At 39.8% G+C, this 22126-nt stretch overlaps 1 protein-coding gene across 1 annotated transcript in view; it reads left to right on the top strand.

Annotated features, from left to right (window-relative positions):
* The first annotated feature begins 4780 nt into the window (after positions 1-4780).
* Positions 4781-22126, top strand: part of ZBTB41 (zinc finger and BTB domain containing 41) — a 33791-nt gene continuing 16445 nt past the window's right edge. Inside the window, exons 1-6 of the mRNA XM_065936311.1 lie at positions 4781-4873; positions 5519-6758; positions 16465-16672; positions 17525-17594; positions 19541-19688; positions 21944-22073. Coding sequence (XP_065792383.1) covers positions 5636-6758; positions 16465-16672; positions 17525-17594; positions 19541-19688; positions 21944-22073 — 1679 coding nt within the window. The 5' untranslated portion in view covers positions 4781-4873; positions 5519-5635. The remainder of the gene's footprint in view (positions 4874-5518; positions 6759-16464; positions 16673-17524; positions 17595-19540; positions 19689-21943; positions 22074-22126) is intronic.

The following is a 22126-nucleotide window of genomic DNA, read 5'->3' as shown; positions in this document are numbered from 1 at the left end:
CCTTTGTATGTATAGGTGTGTGTTTGAGGCTGGATATTAAATATTAAAACTTAACAAGTTAGGGATTCCTTGGTGGTACAGATTATGACACCACACTCACTGCTAAGGGCCCAGGATGGATAGCTAGTCAGGGAACGAAGATCCCACAAGTCATGTAGAATGAGGATGATGTCATCATAATCAAGACAGGATTGGTTCTGCTTCTGGCAGGCAGGTAGGCTAAAAGAAGGAGTAGTTTCTCATTGTCTTTCTCAAATAAGGAAAAAAAATGTTAAGAACTTCAGTGCATGAAGACTGGTCTATTTCTGGTACATTCTTACGCATAGGTTGGGACTTTCAGAGTTCCAGCTGAAAACATGGGGTGTTTATTAGGGTCCTTTTTTTGTGGGCTTCCCTGGTGGCTCAGATGGTAAAGCATCTGCCTGCAATGCAGTTCAATCCCCGGGTCGGGAAGATCCTCTGGAGAAGGAAATGGCAACCCACTCCAGTACTCTTGCCTGGAAAATGCCATGGATGGAGGAGCCTGGTGGGCTACAGTCCATGGGATGGCAAAGAGTCGGACACGACTGAGCAATGTCACATTTTTGTGGGAGGGGTGCTTTAATTTCAATGTTTATCTCCCTGCCTCATGGCTCTGTCAAGGATCTGCTCGTGTTATCAGTCTCTCAGTTGCTTCTTTCCAGTCAGTAACTGCTTTCAGGGAGAAGCTCCCCACCAACGCCAGATCACCTCTTTGAGCCTCTTTCTCTTGCAGTCCAGGCCCTCACAATTCCTCATATACAACCTTGGTAGCTATGCCATGCATTCAAAACAGTAGCTTTTGTCAAAAAAAAAAAAAAAAAAAAAAAAAACTGAACTAGCTGTTTATAGCAAGACAGTTGGTTCCAGCTACTTAATATACCATTGCTAATACTGGAATTCTTCCATGTAAAATATTTTTAAGTTTCTATAGTTGATTTAACAATTTTCTTCCCTTAATTGCTTCTAAATTCTGACTCATGGTGAGAGAGACCTTCACATTTTACTGTTATTTTGTTATAGTCCTTTTATGAGTTAGATTTTTAAATTTACATTTTTTTATTCATCTGGAATTTATCTTTATTAGCTGAGGTTATATACAACTTACTTTTATTTCTGATGCCTACCTGTTTATCTATTTTCATTTATTGGACAGCCTTATATTTTTGTCACAGACTCGAAACTTTACCTTTTTAAATAGTAAACTGACCTGTGAATTTTGATCTGTGGACTTTCAACTTCTCCATTGTTTCCTTGCATGTCTGTGTGTCTGTGACATGTTTTAATGACTTTAATTAATATTGTCATGCAATACTCTGTATAAATTTAAGGTATATAATTTGATCAGCTATATGTATACACTAGTGAAATTATCACTAAAATCAAATTTTTCTTGTGCGCTTTTTTAATCTATACAAATTCTGGTGCCACCTGCTGTGACTAAGCAAAAACTGTCATTTTAATCTGTAGTTTGTGTAGTTTTTTGATAAATCAAATCACATAGAATATACTCATTTTGTCTTTTATTCAGTTATTTTGAGATATGTTTTGTTGCCTTTGGCATTAGTTTGCTCCTTCTTACTGCTAAGTAATGAAAGTGTTAGTCACTCAGTCATGTCTCACTCTTTGCAACCCCATGGACTATAGGCCGCCAGGATCCTCTGTCCATGGAGTTTTCCCAAGCAAGAATAGTGAACTGGATAGCCATTTCCTTCTCCAGGGGATCTTCCCAACCCAGGGATCGAACCTAGTCTCCTACAGTTCAGGTGAATTCTTTACCATTTGAGTAGTTTGAGACTCACCCAGGTTGTTGCCTTTGGCATTACTTTGTTCCTTCTTATTGCAGTAATAGTATTCTACATATTTGTCTATCCACTTGCCTCTTATTGGACATTTGGGTTGAGCCCAATTTGGGGCTATCATAAGTAAAGCTGCTATAAAATTTTGTATATAAGACTTTGTGTGGATATAACACTTTGATTTCTCTTGAATAAAGATGGAATGGTGGCTAGTCTATATGACGTGTGATTTTCCAAAATTGTTCAACTGTTTTCTAAAGTGCTTATACCATTTTACATTTCAGGAAGAAGTGAATAAAGGACTTCCCTCGTGGTTCAGTGGTTATGAATCCACCTTGTGATGCAGGGGATGTGGGTTCAATCCCTGGCCTGGGAACTATTGAGCCCTCCCACAACTAGGGAGTCCACGCACCGAAAATGAGAAAATCCTGCATGACGAAGCAAAGATCCCAAGAGCTGCAACTAAGACTGGATGCAGTCAAATAAATATTTATTTTTTAAAGTTAATGAGATTTCCAGTTGATGTATCATCATCAGTTGGTATATCTATCTTCCAGCTGAAACATCTTCATCAACACTTGACATTATCAGTCAAGTATAGTTATTCTTATGGATGTATCTCAGTGTGGCTTTAATTAGAATCTCCTTTAAGATGCAATTTAAAGATAATACCTTTCACATATTTATCTCTTTTCAAGAAATGTCTGATCAAGTATTTTACTCATTTTAAATATTTTTTTTTCCTTCTCATTAGCTGTAATAGTTCTTTTTACTTGGTGGACCTATGTTTTTCAAATATATTCCCTTCATCTGCCTTTTGATTTTCTTAAATATGTATTTAGCTACACTGGGTCTCAGTTGCAGCATGTGGGATCTAGTTCCCTGACCAGAGTCCAAACTCCAGCTCCCTGCATTGGGGGCATACAGTCTTAGACAATGGACCAACAAAGAAGTCCCTTGATCCACATCTTTACAATATGGACTCTTCTAATCTATGAATATGACATATTTCAATTATTTAGGTCTTCTTTAATGTCTCTGAATTGTGTTTTAGGGAGAGTGCTCAGGTATTTCATATTCCCAGGTATTTTATATTTCTGATGCTGTCAAATAACACCTTTTATGACTAAGTTTATTTAAAATGTTACATGCAGGGTACAGAATAGTTGTTCAATGGATATTCAGTGAGTAAATGAAGAAACACATTTTCATTTTCAGAAATAAATTTGTGAAACAGCCTTTTAAAGGATGTTGAATTAAGACCATGACAGATCAGCAAAAGGAAGCTATAGGAAAAAGGTTCTCAAGAGTGTAGATTTCCTTCTGTCTTGTCTTTCTGGCTCTGCGCTTTCCTTGTGGGCACACACCCCACTGCTACTTCCTTTGACAAAGACTTCTGACACCTTAGGGACCTGGATGTTGGTGCCATATGATTGAGGAAAATATGAAGGCATTATTTTTCAATTTTATTTTCCTACTATTCATTGCTAGTGTACTAGTGATGGTTCTCCAGAAAAACAGAACTGACAGGATAGATAGATATTCTAAGGAATTGACTTGCATGGTTGATTCTTGGGGCTGTAAGTCTGAAATCCATAGGACAGGCCTATGGATAGAAGTTTCCATAGGAAACTCAGGTAAGAGTTGATGTTCCAATCTTCAGTCCAGACACTTCACGGCATCAGGCTGAAAACCCAGGCAGAGTTTTCAGGTTGAAGTCCCGAGGAGAACAACTTTGCTGGAAAGCTCAGTCTTTGCTCTAAGACGATCCACTGATTGGATGAGGTCTAACAAAGATTCTCCTTGACCAAATTTTAATCAGGCTCCTCTAAACTCCCTGAATTCTCAGGTTCTCACTTTGAGCTTCTGTACTTGTCTCTGCATTCCTCAATTATCCAGCTAGGTCTGTTTAGCCGGAATACCCCACCCTCTATATCTGATATCTGGTTCCTTAACCTCTTCCCCAACCCCATCCCACCAGGTGATGTCTGACCAATCCCAACTGCCTACAACCAGAATCCTGTTGGGTTAGTTTAGCCAAAATCCCCCCACACCCCGAGTTATCTCTTGGCAGTTCTCCATCCACTGACATGCCTGCCACCCCCAGGCAGCTCCTGGTCTGCAAATTCCCACTCTTCCTGGTCTGGAATTGAACCCAGTCTCTACCCACCCCAGGACAAAATCCCACTGAACAAAGTTTGCCTTACCGTTAACAAGTGTCAGGAATAACTTTTCTGTACCAGGTCCATCCACAGGGGAACCGGGAACGGGTTCTGGAAACCACACGACTAGGACCCTCTACTAAACGTGTAGTCTTCGGGGGACCAACCCCGGCACCACCCGGGACTGTGCTACAAACGCACAATCTTGGACACTGGCCCCAAAAGTTAGTCTGTGCACCTTCTTTTCTCCTTGTTTCGGCTTTGTTTCCTGTCCTACCAGCTGTATGCTTATACGTACACTTTTCTGTGGACGGTAAGAAGTCAAACACTAATTTTAGGAGCAAGTGCGTTAGCTACGTCCGGCTGGGTTCTTCAGACGCGGTGCGGCGTTGGCGGAGACGCTGTCGCCAGCCGCTGCGGGGCCGCCGCGAACTGCCCCAGGCCGGGAGGACGCCGTCCGCTCGCGCCGCGGTGCCCCCGCCCAGTCCTACGCAACTCCTGCTCGTCTTCTCTTCCGCCGGTCCCCGCAAGGCTGTCCCCCAGGGCCAGACTGGCTCGGTCACAGCGGCCTCAGAACCGCCGCGGAAACCTGGACTAACGGGCTCGCGGTGTCGTCGCTGGGGTCGCGCAGGAGCGGGGCATCACGGAGTATGCGCGGGGACGGTGAGCGCGCACACATGCGCAGGGCCGCGCGCTGGGTGGGGGCGGTGTCGGGCGGCAGCGAGGCTGCGCGCGGCTGACGTGTTCGGTGGCCGCGGCGGCGGCGGCGGGGCGACGGCAGGGGAAGGGCGGGCGGGGCCGGGGGCTGAACCCGGAAGTGGCTCGGCGCCGGAGCGAGCGCGCCCGGAGTGGAGCTTGGCGGCCGGGAGCCAGCGGGGAGCCCTGCGTTCCCGGGTAAATGGACGCGCGGGGCGTCCGCGCCGGGAGCCGGTGGGCGGGCGGCGGGGGGTCGCCCTCGGTGGCGCGGTCTCGGCCCGGCAGGGGCCCGGGGAGGCTCTGCTCTGGCGGTCGTTCCCCGGGTGACCCCGATCTCCTCTCCGTGCCGCTCCCGGGGCAGTCCCGCCGGGCGCCTCCGGCCTTTGGACGCTCGCCGGCCGGGATGAGGTGCGCCTCACGGCCCGGGGGAAGCGTGTTAATGGTGGGCGGGGAGCGGGGGGTGGAGAACGTGGGTTCCGCGGCCGCGACGGCCTGAGTGTCAGCGCCCCGGCGCCCTTGCATCGCGAAGGTGGCCGCCTCAACCTGTCCCCCGGGGGACGCGGGGGAGCCTCCCTTTCTGCCCCGTTTCCCGCTACTCTGTTCGGGAATAGGGCCTGCAAGGTGTGCCCTTCCTCCTTCAAAATTATTCTTTTGTTGGCTGTCTTTTTCTAACCCGGCCCTCCTCGTTCTCCGCCCTAAAATCTCAGCCACGAATGAGTGGAAGCGGTGACTTTGTCATTATTTACTTCTCCTTTAGGAAGGATTTGTTGACAGTACCGCGAGTGATTTAGGATCGCTGGGCCGTGGAGGTGTTTTACGTGGTTCTTACTCTCTTCTTCACAGACCATGCAACCCTCGGGCACGCCCCTCCAGAAGCTGTGATCCCAGACAATCTTGTTTTCCTTCATAAATCCCTCAAGACACTTATGAAGTTTCTTGTTCTGAAACCGTTGTACTGCAATGAAGAAGAGGAGAAAGGTTACTTCACATCTTGACGAGAAGATCCATCTAGGCTACCATAAAGATTCCCCGGAAGGAAATGTTGTAGAGGAGTGTGACCAAGTAACCTACACTCATTCCACAGAAAGACCAGCTCCTGAAGCCCTGCGCTGTTATCAGGAACTTCCTCCCTCCCCGGATCAGAGAAAACTTCTGAGTTCTTTGCAGTACAATAAGAACTTGCTGAAGTATTTGAATGATGACAGGCAGAAGCAACCGTCTTTCTGTGACTTACTTATCATAGTAGAAGGAAAAGAATTTAGTGCCCATAAAGTTGTCGTTGCTGTTGGCAGTAGTTATTTCCATGCATGTTTGAGTAAAAATCCGAGCACGGATGTTGTCACCCTGGATCACGTAACACACTCCGTTTTTCAGCATTTGCTTGAATTTCTTTACACATCAGAATTTTTTGTCTACAAATATGAAATCCCTCTTGTTTTAGAGGCTGCAAAATTTCTGGATATTATAGATGCAGTTAAGCTGCTAAATAACGAAAATGTTGCCACTTTTCAGTCTGAGCTAACTGAAAAGTCATCACCAGAAGAAACACTAAGTGAATTAACTGGAAGACTATCAAGTAATCATCAGTGTAAATTCTGTAGTAGACATTTTTGTTATAAGAAGTCTTTAGAGAATCATTTGTCGAAAACCCATAGGTCCCTTTTATTAGGGAAAAAACATGGGTTAAAAATGCTGGAGAGAAGTTTTTCCACAAGAAGATCAAAACGGAATCGAAAGTGCCCTGTTAAGTTTGACGACACCAGTGATGATGAGCAAGAAAGTGGTGATGGGTCAGACAATTTGAATCAAGACAGTTTTGATAAGGAAAAGTTAGATAGAAATGATTCTGAGGATCCCGGAAGTGAATATAATGCTGAAGAAGATGAGCTAGAGGAGGAAATGTCAGATGAATATTCTGACATTGAAGAACAGAGTGAAAAAGATCAGAATGATGCAGAAGAGGAGCCAGAGGCCGGTGATTCTGTCGGAAGCATTCATGAGGGGTTAACCCCTGTAATCATTCAGAACAGTAACAAAAAAATACTGCAGTGCCCCAAATGTGATAAGACATTTGACCGCATAGGTAAGAAAAAAAAGCTTGTTTCTTGTCTCTAATAAGAAAAAAAGCATGTTTCTTGTCTCTAATAATTTACTTTTTATGGATATTTTAAAGGTGATAATTAAAAACTAAGCTTTGAAAATAACTTTTGAAAAGTATGGAGGGTATTTGATTTTTGATCTGTGTTTTATCCTATTATGATAAGTTTGTTGTGACTCAGGAATTAAGTATTTACATTAGCTTTTATTTTCTCTTCCTCATGCCCTGGCAGTAGATCATTAGTTCCTGTGTTTAGTATGAAAAATTCCAGAGTGTCATTAATTATGAATGTAGCATTTTGATTTATATGCTAATTTAATTTCATTTAAGTGCTATTTTTGAGTCATCATAGAAAATTGAAATAGGTCATATTGTATGTAATTTAATAATTCCTATACTGTTTCCCCTTGAGTGTGGTAATATGTGAGTTATAAATATAGTCACTCTTCCAGTATCCAGTGCTGTTTAGAACTGGGATGTTTCAGATTAAGAATAGTTAAGGATAAAACTAAATTACTAAATGTAAGAAATGCCTTCATTCTGTAGGCAGAGACTTTAGGAAGTATCCTAATAGTAGTCTTGGGTTATTATAATAATAAATCAATTTTTTCTTTATTAGAAAAGCATATGTATGAAAAGCATATGAAAAGTGATTTGAAAGTGAAAAGCATATGAAAGTGAAAGTGCTAGTTGTTCAGTTGTGTCTAACTGTTTGTGACGGCATGGACTGTAGCCCACTAGGCTCCTCTGTCCAAGGAATTCTCCAAGGAAGAATACTGGAGTGGGTTCCCATTCCCTTCTTTGGGGATCATCCTAACCCAGGGATCGAACCTGGGTCTCCTGCATTGCAGGCAATCACTGAATATTTAATTTCAAGAGAGCTTACTTGCTAGTAAAATAAGTTTTGGAGGTGTCTTATATGGACTTTATAATGTGAACTTCAAAATTGCAACAGTTCACCTATTTACATATAAATGGGAGTTATGAAATTGGGGAATATATTTTACCACATAGAATGATAAAAGAAACAGGTAAGTATTATTTGACCTTGTAAAATTACTTATACATTTAATATATCCCCATGTGTCCCTAGTGGGTCAGATGGTAAAGAGCTTGCCTGCAGTGCTGGAGACCCAGGTTCAATACTTGGGTCAGGAAGATCTGCTGAAGAAGGAAAGGCAACCCACTCCAGCATTCTTGCCTGGAAAATCCCATGGACAGAGGAGTCTGGCAGGCTTCAGTCCATGGGGTTGCAGAGTCAGACATGACTGAGCAACTTCACTTCACTCATTTATGTTATTGACTTAGGAGGAAATTGGTTAAATAAGGTATTGGTAATCATTTGCTCTCAAAACTCAACAGTGTAAACTATGACATAGCAATAGGTACCTTTTTTTTTTTTTTTAATGCCTTTGAATATTTTTCTCTAAATTAGAATGCTCTTGACAATTCAACTGAATAATTATTCATTGCTATTTTTACTGTGTTTAAATTTCTGTACAAATGAATAGAGTAACTTTTTTTGAGCAACTAGTCAGTTGGAAGAGTGTGTGGATACAAGTAGCTTGTTAAACTAAGGCTGGTAAATGTTCTTGTAGAGCTGTGAACATGTACTGTGAGCATTACAGGGAACAGAATAACATTCTTGAATTGAGGTAGCTGACAGCATTTCATCTTTCCAGTTGATTCTGCTTTTTTAGACTTTGTATTCTTATCACATGCTTCCTGTATCATACCTTGTTCTCAGTCGTGCCCAGTTGCTCAGTCGTGTCTGGCTCCTTGCCACTCCATGAACTATAGCCCGCCAGGCTCCTCTGTTCATGGGATTGTTCCTGGCAAGGATACTGGAATAGGTTGCCATTTCCTTAATTTGGCCTAATTTGATTTGAGATGTGTGAGAGCAGGGTCAGTCTGCCAGTGGCATTGTGGGCCCAGCAGATAGATATCAGGCTCTTGTATCCAACATTGGGCTTGTGGGATGCATTGTGAGCAAGGGGTTCTGTGTTCAGGTAACACAAGGAAGACGATACTCAATCTCTGCTAACACTCTCAAATTCTCTAGCAAAGAAACCTGTTAATTTTACTTAACCTGTCATTTTCTCAGATAACTTTGTCACGGGACATTTGGAAACCCCCCAGAAACTAGAGTTCTGTGCACACTATTTGGGAAAATACTGCCTAAGTTAGGGTCTTGATGTACTAAGAAGGCATTTTTCAGCGTTTTGAATAAAGGTTAGTTCAGATAATCAGATAAATGTGGGAATCAATAGATCACATTATCAGCTTATTTACAGCCTCCTTTCTGAATGTGTTTTATATTATCCCCCTCTTATTGAACCCCTCTTTTGCTTAGCCTCATTGGGGCTGCTGACTTCTCCCCTGTGCAGAGAAAGAGAGAAGAGATTGAGATTATGATTTTATCACACTGGTTACGAAGCATTGATGTAAGCTGTGATGATGTCAGACTGCCTGCATTTTTGATTCCAGGTCTTATGTGAGTTACTTCACCTGTGTGTACTTTTGTCTCTTCACAGATAGAATGGATGATAGCTAATAGTACCTTCTCATGGGGGTTACTGTGAGGATTAAGTAGGATAATCTTTGTGAAATTTGTGTGAATATGGTATGAAATTACAATACTGTGTGAAATTTAGGTGTGCAATGAATGCTAGTGGCTCTTATTCATCATTAGTATAGTTTCTGAGTGTCTGTACTATGCCAGGCATTAAACAACTATGAAGTGATATGTTCTTTGTTGTCAAGAATCTTACAGATTAACGAATACATGCAAAAACAATTATATTATAATAAAGATGATCTTATCAGGACAGGGACAGAGGCTTAGGGGAATTGGGAAAGATTTCATGGAGCAGGTAGCATTTGAGCCGTTTCCTTCTCCAATGCATGAAAGTGAAAAGTGAAAGTGAAGTCGCTCAGTCGTGTCCGACTCTTAGTGACCCTGTGGACTGCAGCCTACCAGGCTCCTCCGTCCATGGAATTTTCCAGGCAAGGGTACTGGAGTGGGGTGCCATTGCCTTCTCCATCAGGGTGGGCAAGTAGGCGTAATGAGAGATGAGGATTGGCAAGTGAGCAGAGGTCATGTGTTGAATGGTTTGTATGCAGTGCAGAGGAGTTTTTATCCAGTAAGTGACAAAAAGTTGAGAAAACAGAGGAAATGATCACTACAGGAGTTTTAGAAAGGTCGGCTGGCTTCAGGGAAGAGAAGGAAGTTGGAAAGAGCAGAGGGTTATTGCAGGCTTGGACTAGGAAGGTGAGTGGCATTGGGAACGGGACGCAGGATAGGCTGGATCAGAGCTGCAGGCTTCAGTGGACTGGTGATGGGTAGAATGAAAAGAACAGGCAGATGGAGGAGACCTGTGATTCTTCACTATCCTCCTGTATCATCTCTATCAGAAGTCCTCTTTATTCTTGAAACACTTCCAGGGCTACTTTCCAATAACCCTCGTATCACCCACATTTCTTAGGAGGTTTTTAAAATGTCCACCTAGGATTGTGGTTGTTATGTCCCTGCCCCATCAGATTGTGAGCTGGAAGTTGTTGTCTGTTACTTTTGGTTAGTATCCTTCATGATACCCCAGGTCATTTCAAATGAAATAGTAAGCTCTTGTTAATTGAACTAAGGTGAAAGATTGACATCTGACTTGTAAGAAGCCTTTAACTTGCTGTCTCAGAGTGGGTTTATGAGAGGTAACTAATAAGCTCTGGAACCATATGTAGTTTACTAATTTGATTCTCTCACTTTGGATCTCTTATCTTTTTTGATGTGTTTCATAGATGCTCAGAGTCAGACTCCTGATCCATTAGTGTTTTTCCTGAGGCTCCAGCTGTCCTCCTGTCTGCTCATTCTCATGCAGATAAGAGTCCTTTGACCTTTCCCCCTTAAACTGAAAACCTCGGGGTGAAAAGGCAAAAATCATATAGGGAAAAGATGACAGATTGGAGTGAGAGAAAAAAAATTTGGATGATTTGTCTTTTCTGTCCTTCCTACTGGGAACTAAAATATTTCCTTAGATTAAATTTGATCTCTTCTAGAAGCAGAAAATATTTTGTAGCTTTTAAAAAAATGTGACTTGTTTAGACTATCCTGACAGATTCTGGTTGGTTCTGAATAGGGAAGAGTTTTGACTTATGGCATAATTCTCTACTTTAAAGTTAAATATTTTAGTGACGTGTTCTTCATGCATGCCAAATGAATAAATTTCAGGTATAATTTAAGATTTGGTGTATGAGATATATAATGAGCTAATTTGGTGATGTTTCTCTTTGAAAAAGCTCCACATGAAATCTGATAATAAGTTTGCATGACCCATTTGGAATGAAACCCAAGGTCAAGTTTTGTTACGTGTAAATATGTGTATTCTGTGTCTCCTAATTTGGGACATAATTCATATTGGGATTCAGTCAGAAAAATGCTGTGGATGAAATTTCTTAATATTATGTATTTTCTATTGGTGATCAAGAATGGTTGGGCATAACTTAGTATTCTGTGAAGGAACACCAAGGGTTTTTTTGATGGAAACTTTATTTGATAATCTTGAAGTAAACACTTGATTTATACATTATTATTGAATTTCCCCCCCCCTCACCCGATATGAAAAGAGATTTGTTGTCTGTGTTTATGTGAGGAGAACCCCCACCCTCAACACCCCTACCAGTTGATTTAAACCTGGGATTTCTTTGTGCATTTACCTGACTTTGTGGTTCAGTGTTCCCTCAGAAGCTGTGTATCTTATTGTTCAGAAATTCAAAGCCATGCAGATAACATATCCTGCAGTGCCTCTGTGCATAAATTTGAGTTGACATAACAGAAATGTGTTTTTTATTTTAGAGACTCTGATTGTTGCAGTGAATTATTCAAATTTATGTATTTTCATAGGTGTCTTTGGACTTTACTGAATTTATTTTAAAACAGTTTTCTTTTTGGGGGGTTAAATCCTGTTAAGTCTTCTGGTCTGTAGGCAAATGAAAGTTTAACAATCGGAAGTAGTTTTGATCTTTAACTGCCACTTATGGCTTTATTATTCAACTACATATAACTTAATTTGCAAGCAAGACTTTCTTGACTCTAAATAAAGGGAAAATTCTACTAACTGTTAATTTAACATCTTCCCAACACAGGTATTTTCATAGAAAATAAAAGGTTTGGGGAAGATTTTTCTTATAATCTAAGATTTTTATTAAGTTGCTCTTCCCAGTCACTTGGGTAAGAATCAGGAGACTTGAGTAGTAGGAAGTTAAGTTAGCTTTCAGTTCTGAGACTCTGTGCTAAGTATGCAGTCAATCCCTCCCCTGGTGAGAATAGCCCCATTCCAAAAATCACTTGTAACTTAGTCATTTAAAAATCATACTATATACTCTTGATTCATTATTTACATAATTTAAAAAGCAAGCTTATGAAAAATGTGAACGTGAAAACTTTTACAATCACAGAAAACTTTTTTGTTTTAATTCCATAAAATGACCCCTATCTTTGCCAAATTAAAATCGTGGGTTATTAGTACATATTGACTCTTGAGAGTCCCTTGCATGCAAGGAGATCCAACCAGTCCATCCTAAAGGAGATCAGTCCTGGGTGTTCATTGGAAGGACAGATGCTGAAGCTGAAACTCCAATACTTTGGCCACCTCATGTGAAGAGTTGACTCATTGGAAAAGACCCTGATGCTGGGAGGGATTGGGGGCATTGGAAGGACTGATGCTGAAGCTGAAACTCCAATACTTTGGCCACCTCATGTGAAGAGTTGACTCATTGGAAAAGACCCTGATGCTGGGAGGGATTGGGGGCAGGATGAGAAGGGGATGACAGAGGATGAGATGGCTGAATGGCATCACCGACTCGATGGACATGAGTTTGAGTAAACTCCGGGAGTTGGTGATGGACAGGAAGGCCTGGCGTGCTGCAATTCATGGGATCGCACAGTTGGACATGACTGAGCAACTGAACTCAACTGAACTGAACTGAGTACATATTGATAATGTTTGGATTCTGTACCTTTTCTAATTAATTAATTTAATTTGAGTATAATTTAAGCATGCCATATTATAATACAGAAAGATTAAAATCAACTCAGAAAACACTTCCCCCAAGAAATTATGTTATAGCAGTATTATTCTGGTTATATCCTGCAAAAAATAATAAAAATACATGCTTTTCCAACTTTTTTTGGATAGTTCAAGGTTAGAAATACATAATTATGCTATATGCATATTAATATGTATGTGTATGTTCAGTTGATCAGTTGGGTCCAACTCTTTGTGACCCCATGGTCACAAAGGCTCCTCTGTTCATAGAATTCTCCAGGCAAGAATATTGGAATCGGTAGCCATTCTCTTCTCCAGGACATCTTCCTGACCCAGGGATGGAATCGTAGTCTCATGTGTTGTAAGCAGATTCTTTACTGTCTGAACCACCAGAGAAGCAAAAGATGCATAGATGGTCATATGGTCTGTGCTTAAATACCTTGTGGATTTTTATCATATTTTGGTTTTTCTTTGCTTATAATGTTATCCTTCCCTCCTCAATTAAGGGAAATACCTTGGTTCCCTTTCTTCAGTATTGTTATATAAGTGCAGTGCAATTAATTTTTAGATAATACACTTTGTGTTTATTAAATTTAATCATCTTTAAGTTTAATTAAGTCCCATTTGTTTATTTTTGCTTTTATTCTCATTACTCTAGGAGATGGGTCAAAAAGGATCTTGCTGCGATTTATGTCAAAGAGTGTTGTTCTGCCTCTGTTTTCCTCACAAAGAGTTTTACAGTGTCTGGCCTTGCATTGGGTCTTTAATCCATTTTGAGTTTATTTTTGTGTATGGTGTTAAGAAGTGTTCTAGTTTCTCTCTGTTACATGTCCAGTTTTCCCAGCACCACTTACTGAAGAGGCTGCCTTTTCTACATTGTATATTCTTGCCAACTTTGTCAAAGATTAGGGGACCATAGGTGCTTGACTTTGTTGCTGGACTTCCTATCATGTTCCACTCATCTATATTTCTGTTTTTGTGCCATACTGTTTTGATTACTGTAGCTTTGTAATGTAGTCTGAAGTCAGGGCGCCTGATTGCTCCAGCTCTGGTTTTCTTTCTCAAGATCACTTTGGCTATTTGGGGTCTTTTGTGTTTCTATACTAAGTAAAATTTTTTGATCTAGTTCTTTGAAAAATGCCATTGATAGTTTGATAGGGATTGTGTTGAATCTGTAGATTGCTTTGGGTAGTATAGTCATTTTTACAATATTGATTCTTCTAATCCAAGAACACGGTATGTCTAAATGTCCATCAATAGATGAATAGATAAGGAAGATGTGGTATATATGTACTGTGGAATATTACTCAGCCATAAACAGGAGTGAAATTGAGTCATTTGGAGTGATGTGGATGAACCTAGAGCCTGTCATACAGAGTGAAGTAAGTCAGAAAAAATAACGTGTATTAACGCACATGTGTGGGATCTAGGAAAATGGTACAGATGAACCTATTTGCAGGCAGGAACAGAGGCAGATGGAGAGAACAGACTTGTGGACCCCGGGGTGGGTGGGAAGGGGAGGGTGGACTGGGAGGTAAGATTGACATATATACACTAGTATGTGTAAAATAGATGGCCAGGGGAAACCTGCTGCATAGCGCAGGCAGCTCAGCATGGTGCTCTGTGATGCCCCGGAGGGGTGGGGTGGGTGGGAGAGAAGCCCAGGAGGGAGGGGAGAGATGTCTGCATGCAGCTGGTTCACATGGCTGCACAGCAGAGACCAGCCCAGCCATGTGAAGCAGCTGTACTCCAAAAGTCATGTTTAGATACATGTGATAAGTTGGTGAACGTAGACAGATGATTACGATTATCTTTTCCCCTCAGTGGCCTTAGAATATTTTGTGTTTTATCTAATCTCCATGATACATATAGGACTTGGCATTTTTTTAAAGTATATGGGCGAAATGTTATACTTTCCTATTAGCTTTCGCCTGAAGAAAAATTTTTGTATATATATTTTTTCAGGACACAGCAAAGCTAAGCTTATCATAGAAAATTACTCTTCATATTGATAGTGTTTTTTTTTTTCCTTTCTGTTGCCTTTCACTCAGAAGTATCCTTAGTTAAAATTTCTATTGTATGCTACTAGATGTGCATATTCACAACTTTGATTATAGGATAATAATATAGCCAGTGTTAATTGATACCTTATAATGGGTTAGAAAACAGTAGTGTCTTATGTGTATTAATTGACTTATTACAATAATCCTCTGAAGTAAATACTATTATTCCATTTTTATTTGTGCATATTTTCATTATTCCACTATTATCTTTTTCAAATAAGAAAGATTTGAGAAAAGTTACTTGTCCAAGGTCAGATAGCCTGCATGTCCAGGTGCCTGGATCCAGGGTCTCTGCCCCTGTCATTGATATTGGTCTGCCTCTATAATGTGGAGTTGTATATTCTAAATAATGATGCAAAAGGCTTTTAGTATAAGATGGCTCAGTGGTAAAGAATCTGCCTGCCAGTGCACGAGAAACAAGAGATGGGGGTTCAATCTCTGGATCCAGAAGATCCCCTGGAGAAGAAAATGGCAACCCACTCCAGTATTTTTGCCTGGAGAATGCCATGGACAGAGGAGCCTGGCCAGCTGCAGTCCATGGGGTCGCAAAAAGTCAGACACAGCTTAGCAAGTAAACATACCACCACTACCATAAGTAGGAATATAAATAAAAATTAAGCCAAAATGTATCCTTTATTTCATTTTTTAATTGTTACTTTTCTCTTTGGACAAGCTGTGTTAAATTTCTTTTTTCAATTTTTTTTTATTGAACTATATTTGATTTACAATATTGTGTTAGTTTCAGGTGTATAACAAAGTTACTCAGTTTTATATATATATAAACTCTTTTCCATGATAGGTTTGTTAGGTATGTGAGTCTGTTTCTGTTTGTAAATAACTTTATTTGTATTATTTTTAGATTCACCTGTCATATGATAGGTGACTTTGTCATATTTGACTTTCTTTGACTTACTTAGTATGATAATCTTAGGGTCCATCCATGTTGATACAAATGGCAGTATTTCATCATTTTTTTATGGGTGGGTAATAGTTCATTATATATGTGTGAGTGTGTGTGTGTGTGTATACATGTGTACATACATACAACATCTTTTTAATCCATTCATCTGTTAATGGACATTTAGGTTATTAGGTCCTATAATTTAGGACATTATATTCAGAATATAATACAGATCTCACATTAATATGCCTCCAGGTGTCTGCATTATACCCATGCATTTTGTCATTTCCTTACTTCTCTTTATTCCCTAACTATGTTGGCCTTAGTAACTTCGTGTTAAGCATGCAGTCAAGTCCAGGTGATGTTCTTGTGTCCTAATGTCTAACAAGTTGGAGAAGTCTTGTATGAATGGGCTATAACGAAGGACACATTTTGTTGAGTAATGCCAGATTTGTAGTACCCCTTCCAGATTACCTTCTGTGGAAAGAGAGATGAAAATATGTGAGCTATATAACATATTATGTTGCCTTTTGTGATATTTTTAAAAGGTCTGCTAACCTGTAACTTCCTTTCAATTTGTGTCTGTTAAATGTACTGTTTATCATGAGATTTTATTCCACTGTCTTAATTTCAGTCACTGTGTAGTAAATGTACAGAATTTAATTTTAATTTCCGTCTCTTCATAGGGAAATATGAGAGCCACACACGTGTTCACACAGGTGAGAAGCCCTTTGAGTGTGATATTTGTCACCAGCGCTATTCGACAAAGTCTAACCTAACTGTTCACAGAAAGAAGCACAGTAATGAAACAGAATTTCATAAGAAGGAGCACAAGTGCCCTTATTGTAATAAACTTCATGCAAGCAAGAAGACTTTAGCCAAGCATGTTAAGAGGCAAGTATGATCTTGCTTCCATAGTAGACTTTAATGTGCCTTCTAATTTAAATATGTAGTGAGCTAAACACATCTATGGAGTGCTTGTCTCCAGTCCTTTCATTGCTTAAAATTTTCTAGATGACAAATTTTTTAAGAAAAGAATAGCAAATATTAGTTCATATTTGTGAGATTAAGTTTTTTGAGGTTGAAACAAAAACAACAATCTATACTCTAGAAGTTTAAGAAACAGCATTTTTATTATCCTTGGTTTTGTGTCTTGGGTTTTGACAAGTATATTTTCAACATATATGATTATACAACTCCAGAAAACTTATTCCTCATGCTCAGCTTTGTCTTTAGTATATAAAAATTTGTGAGAGAATATTTATATTTAACTGAGAAATTAAATTTACTGAACTATGGACTAAAGTCAAATGAGTTGCCTTGAAGATTCTCTGTGAATAGATAGGTTCCTGAATATATTTAAAATGATTACATTTTACTTTGACTATTTCTGCATAAACTTAGGCACGCACATTCATATATTAAAATGATAGCGATTCTTAAAATACTCAAATGTGCCTGTCTCTAATTAAGGAATCACTGCTTGATTCTTTTTTTTTTTTTTTTTAAATTTTATTTTGTTAGTTGGAGGCTAATTACTTCACAACATTTCAGTGGGTTTTGTCATACATTGACATGAATCAGCCATAGAGTTACACGTATTCCTCATCCCAATCCCCCCTCCCACCTCCCTCTCCACCCGACTCCTCTGCTTGATCCTTATAATCACTGTTAACATGTCAAATAGAGTACTGACTTAACTAATATCATCTTTTCCTAACAGTGTTTTAATTTTTTTTCTTGTAGATTTCATCCTGACAATGCACAGGAATTTATTTCCATTAAGAAGACTAAGAGTGAAAGTTGGAAATGTGATGTAAGAGATTTTAATTTGTGATAGAAAACCCCAAATTAAATGTAGTGTGAACTTTTGTGAAAGTAATTAAATTTTAAAGTAATATAAACTTAGCTTATATCACTTTTAGAATCTTTTATACAGTGTTATCCTAATATTTTTACAAATCAAGCCTGGTATGAGTTACTTTTTGGATGATGGACCTGGAAAATAGAAATCCTAGATTTTATTTTTATTGTAACCACTATAACATATTTCTATAGTTGTCTATATAAACCGTGACATTACTGTTGTATACAATATAAAATGTTAGAATTTTCCCTCTACTTCTGATTATCAGTTGCTATATGTCAAACCACCTGAAAACTTAGTGGCCTTAAATTACTGTTTCATTTTTCATCTCATCATTTTGTGGGTCAGTAATAGCAGTGGGGCAGGATTTTGCTAGGTAATTCTTCTGTTCCACATGGTTCCAGCTGAAGTCACTCAGTCGTTTTCAGCTGATAGGTGGTCTGGTCTGGTCTGGTCTGGTCTGGTCTGGTCTGGTCTGGTCTGGAGCTGCTCGCAAAGCGCCTCATTCGCCAGGCCGGAAGCTGGTGTTGGTCTGTAGCTGAGAGCTTTGCCCGTTCGCTGGCTGGGGCCGCTTCCTGGGGCTGCTGGAGCTTCCTTCCAGTATGGCAGCTGGGCTCCAGGAGGGAAAGAGTGTTCCAGGAAACTGAGGTGAACAGTATCAGGCTTTTTACGGCCTCACTTTGGAAGTCTCAGAGCACCACTTCTAGCATGTTCTGTTGGTCACACAAGCCACTCCAGCTAGGGAAAATTTCAGGGAAGTGGAATCAGTCTCCATTTTACAATGATAGGAGAAGCAATGAATTTGTAGGTATTTTTTATTCTTCCATACCCTCTAAAGTAGTTTTTCATTAAATAGGTAAATACTGTTTAAATGAGTCACCAGCCATCATTTTGTCTTCTTTAGTCCGAGGCTTCAGTTTATGTGTATGACAGCATTCTCACCATTTCTCTGATCTCAGCTTCTAGGAATTGAAGTTAATTATTTGGATCTTATTATAAGATGGTTTTCTTACCTTACTGAGTTTTATCCTTCTCACATGTAAAATGATAGTAATTGTATCTACCTCCTAGGTTTGTTGTGAGAACCACTTAGCTTTGTGCCTGGGATACAGTACCCGCCGTGTTCCGCTTGCCGTTCAGTACGTGCCATGTTGTTACACCTGGTGTAGAGTCCATGTGCTATTACAGCAACCTGTCCCCCCACCCCGCTTTCTAAATCTGATGTCTACCAGATTATTTTAAAAGTTGTGTCTATTCTTTCTGACCACTTTAAGAGATAAACTTTTAAGTAATTTTTCTGAGGTTTTTTAATTCCAATTCCTAATCAAATAAATGGCTAGTATGACATATAATTAATTCTCAAATATACAGTTAATGAATTTAGAAATGTTGACCAGGATTAAGATTGTATAATCTGAGGAATTAGCCTATTAGAAATGTAAGATGTTGAAATTCACCTACCTTTAGTACTAATTTAAAATATTTTCTTGCTATAATTCCTCTGGGGCTTCCTTGGTGGCTCAGTCGGTAAAGAATCTGCCTGCAATGTGGAGACCTGGGTTCATTCAAACCCTGGATTGGGAAGATCCCCTGGAGGAGGGTATGGCAACCCACTCCAGTATTCTTGCCTGGAGAATCCTCATGGACAGAGGAGCCTGGCGGGTTGCAGTCCGTGGGGTTGCAAAGCGTCGTGACAGGACTGAGCAATTAAGCACAGCACACATAATTCCTCAAGGCATTCTTTTTTTTCTGTACAATCAGTTGATTATACTTTGGTAATTTTCCTTTGGGAGAAATTTCTAACTACTTGAATTTATATGCTTTTTTATCATCAAAGCTTTATATTTTTATTTTAGAGTCACATTCCCTCACATTTTATGTGCATTTTCCTTTAGATTTGTAAGAAATCTTTTACTCGAAGACCGCACTTGGAGGAACATATGATTCTCCATTCTCAAGACAAACCTTTTAAGTGCACCTATTGTGAAGAACATTTCAAATCACGATTTGCACGGTTGAAGCATCAAGAAAAGTTCCATCTGGGTAAGCAGGTTACTTTTCTAGGAGCATCACAGCCACCGGTGGTGAGCACGTTGTGCTGGGGAGACGGCTGCTGTGGGGCCACTTAGGAGGGGAGCTCGTGGAGTGGGGTGGGGCTCTTGGAGATGAGTAAACGCTGGGTTTGTTTTGTTTTTTGGTGGCAGGTGTGTTCGTGGTCAGAGCTGCATTTATTCACAGTTGATTGTCGGATAGGTTTGTGAGTGCCTGGGGTATGCATTTTTGTTTGTTTTAGAAAACCCTCATTTTTCAGAGAGTGCAGTAAACTTAGTATACTTGGAATGCAGTGCTGTATTTGCTGAGTTCTCTCCCTCCTGCTTGTGACCACAGTGGACACTTGTGTTCCAGATAGGTACATTTATGACAGTTTAATCCCAATTATGAATTATCATCATCCAAGTAGCCATTTCCCTGTCCTATTCACTGTTTTTATTGACAACTTGGATAAAAGATCATATACTTCAGATTTCATCAATAATGCAGCATGGCATAAAGCTCGCAGGGGGAGTGGTAGCAGAAAATAAAAATGTAAAAAAAATCCACTGTCAAAAAAAGTTAGAACAAATTAAGTTAAAATTAATTATGAATAAATACAAAGTTGTCCATACGGGAATGATCTGACTTCCAGTCATTGGGACTTGCAGAGCTGTAAAATGGTACAGAAGCCAAATGCCTCAGTTTTCAGATGGGCTTATTAATAGCAGAGGCTTTTTAGATACTGTCTGAACCAGTAATGTCATATGACTGACAAAAGCAACTATAGTTTTAAACTACATTAGTGAAAACATATTGTTCAGAATAAGGAAGGTCATCATCTCACTGATTTTAAATTGATCTGGAACATCACATTCATTTATGGAGACCACATTCAGGATGGATATTGACATATATTCCAGAGGTGGGTAATTATGGCAACATAGGGCCTTAAGATAATGTCATCTGAAAAACTTTTGAAGGACCTTGAAGTATTTTATTTGGGAAAGAGAGACAGAAGAGCTGTCTTCAGATATATTCCAGGCTCTCTGTGCACAATGAGGAATACAGTTGCCCCTCAGTATCCGTGGGGGTTGGTTCCAGGACCTCCCCAGATACCCAAATCTCAGGATGCCCAAGTCCCCCATGTAAAGTGGGGTAATATTTGCCTATAACGTGCAAATCCCCCTGCATGCGTTAAATCATCTTTTGATTACTTACAATACCTAATACAATGTAAATGCTATTTAAATAGTTGTAAATACAATGTGAGTTTCCCTGGTAGCTCAGTGGTAAAGAATCTGCCTGCCAAGTGGGATACCCAGGTTCGATCCCTGGGTCAGGAGGATACCTTGGAGAAGGAAATGGCAACCCACACTGGTATTCTTGCCTGGGGAAATCCCATGGACAGAGGAGCCTGGCAGTCTACAGTTCTTGGGGTCATAAAAGAGTCAGACATGACTTAGCATGTAAACAACAACAAAATACAATATAGATGCTATGTAAATGGTTGCCAGGGCCTGGCAAATTCAAGTTTTGCTCTTTGGAACTTTATGGAATTATTTTCAGATATTTTCTGTCTGGAGTTGGTTGAAATTGCAGATTCTTCAGGCTGGGGTTCAGTGGGCAGGGCACAGCAAGCACACCATACTTTTTCACACATCTTTTGTCTACCTTTTGGTTTGCCCTTCAGTAGAATTCTGTCTTCTCTCCAGTCATTTATTTGGTAAAATTATGGTGACGTTTTGAATCCAGTTAAAGGTCAATATTACTATAAGAAATTTGTGCTTAATTTTGTAAGACTAAACAGAAATGTACCACAGTATTTTCAGTCTAGACAATATCATTACATTTTTTTGGTTATAAGGAGCAACAGTAGATTTCCAAACCATGAGCTCTTTTAAGTCCTCTCTTTATTCTTTGAAAGTTTCTTATTACCTCTTTCCCCCCCAAAATTTGGTAGTTAGCATTTTTTTACTTTGACCCAGTCTCATTTCAAGCTAGGAGTTGGCCATTTCAGTTTATGAACCCATTGGTTTATTCACCATTTATTCTTCCAGATGCCTGGTGCCATACTCATCTCTGGAGATCTAGAGATGTACCCTGTCTGCTGGGACTAAATAGAAGGAAAGAGAAAACTATAAATAGATAATTGGTTGTGTTATATGTGCACTAGTAGTGGGAGGTATGAATTTATAACACAAGTATTAAATTTACCTTAGTATCTGTTCTTAAACTTTAGATGCAAACTATTTCTTCCTTTGTAGGTCCTTTCCCATGTGATATATGTGGTCGCCAGTTTAATGACACTGGAAATTTGAAACGCCATATAGAGTGTACCCATGGTGGAAAGAGAAAATGGACTTGCTTTATCTGTGGAAAATCAGTACGAGAAAGGTGAGGAATTATCTAAATACCCAGAAAAATCCCAGTACTGTTATGTAGAAATG

Source organism: Muntiacus reevesi, chromosome 5 (genome assembly GCF_963930625.1).
Source record: "Muntiacus reevesi chromosome 5, mMunRee1.1, whole genome shotgun sequence".
Taxonomy (NCBI): domain Eukaryota; kingdom Metazoa; phylum Chordata; class Mammalia; order Artiodactyla; family Cervidae; genus Muntiacus; species Muntiacus reevesi.
This window is presented reverse-complemented; position numbering and strand designations above follow the sequence as displayed.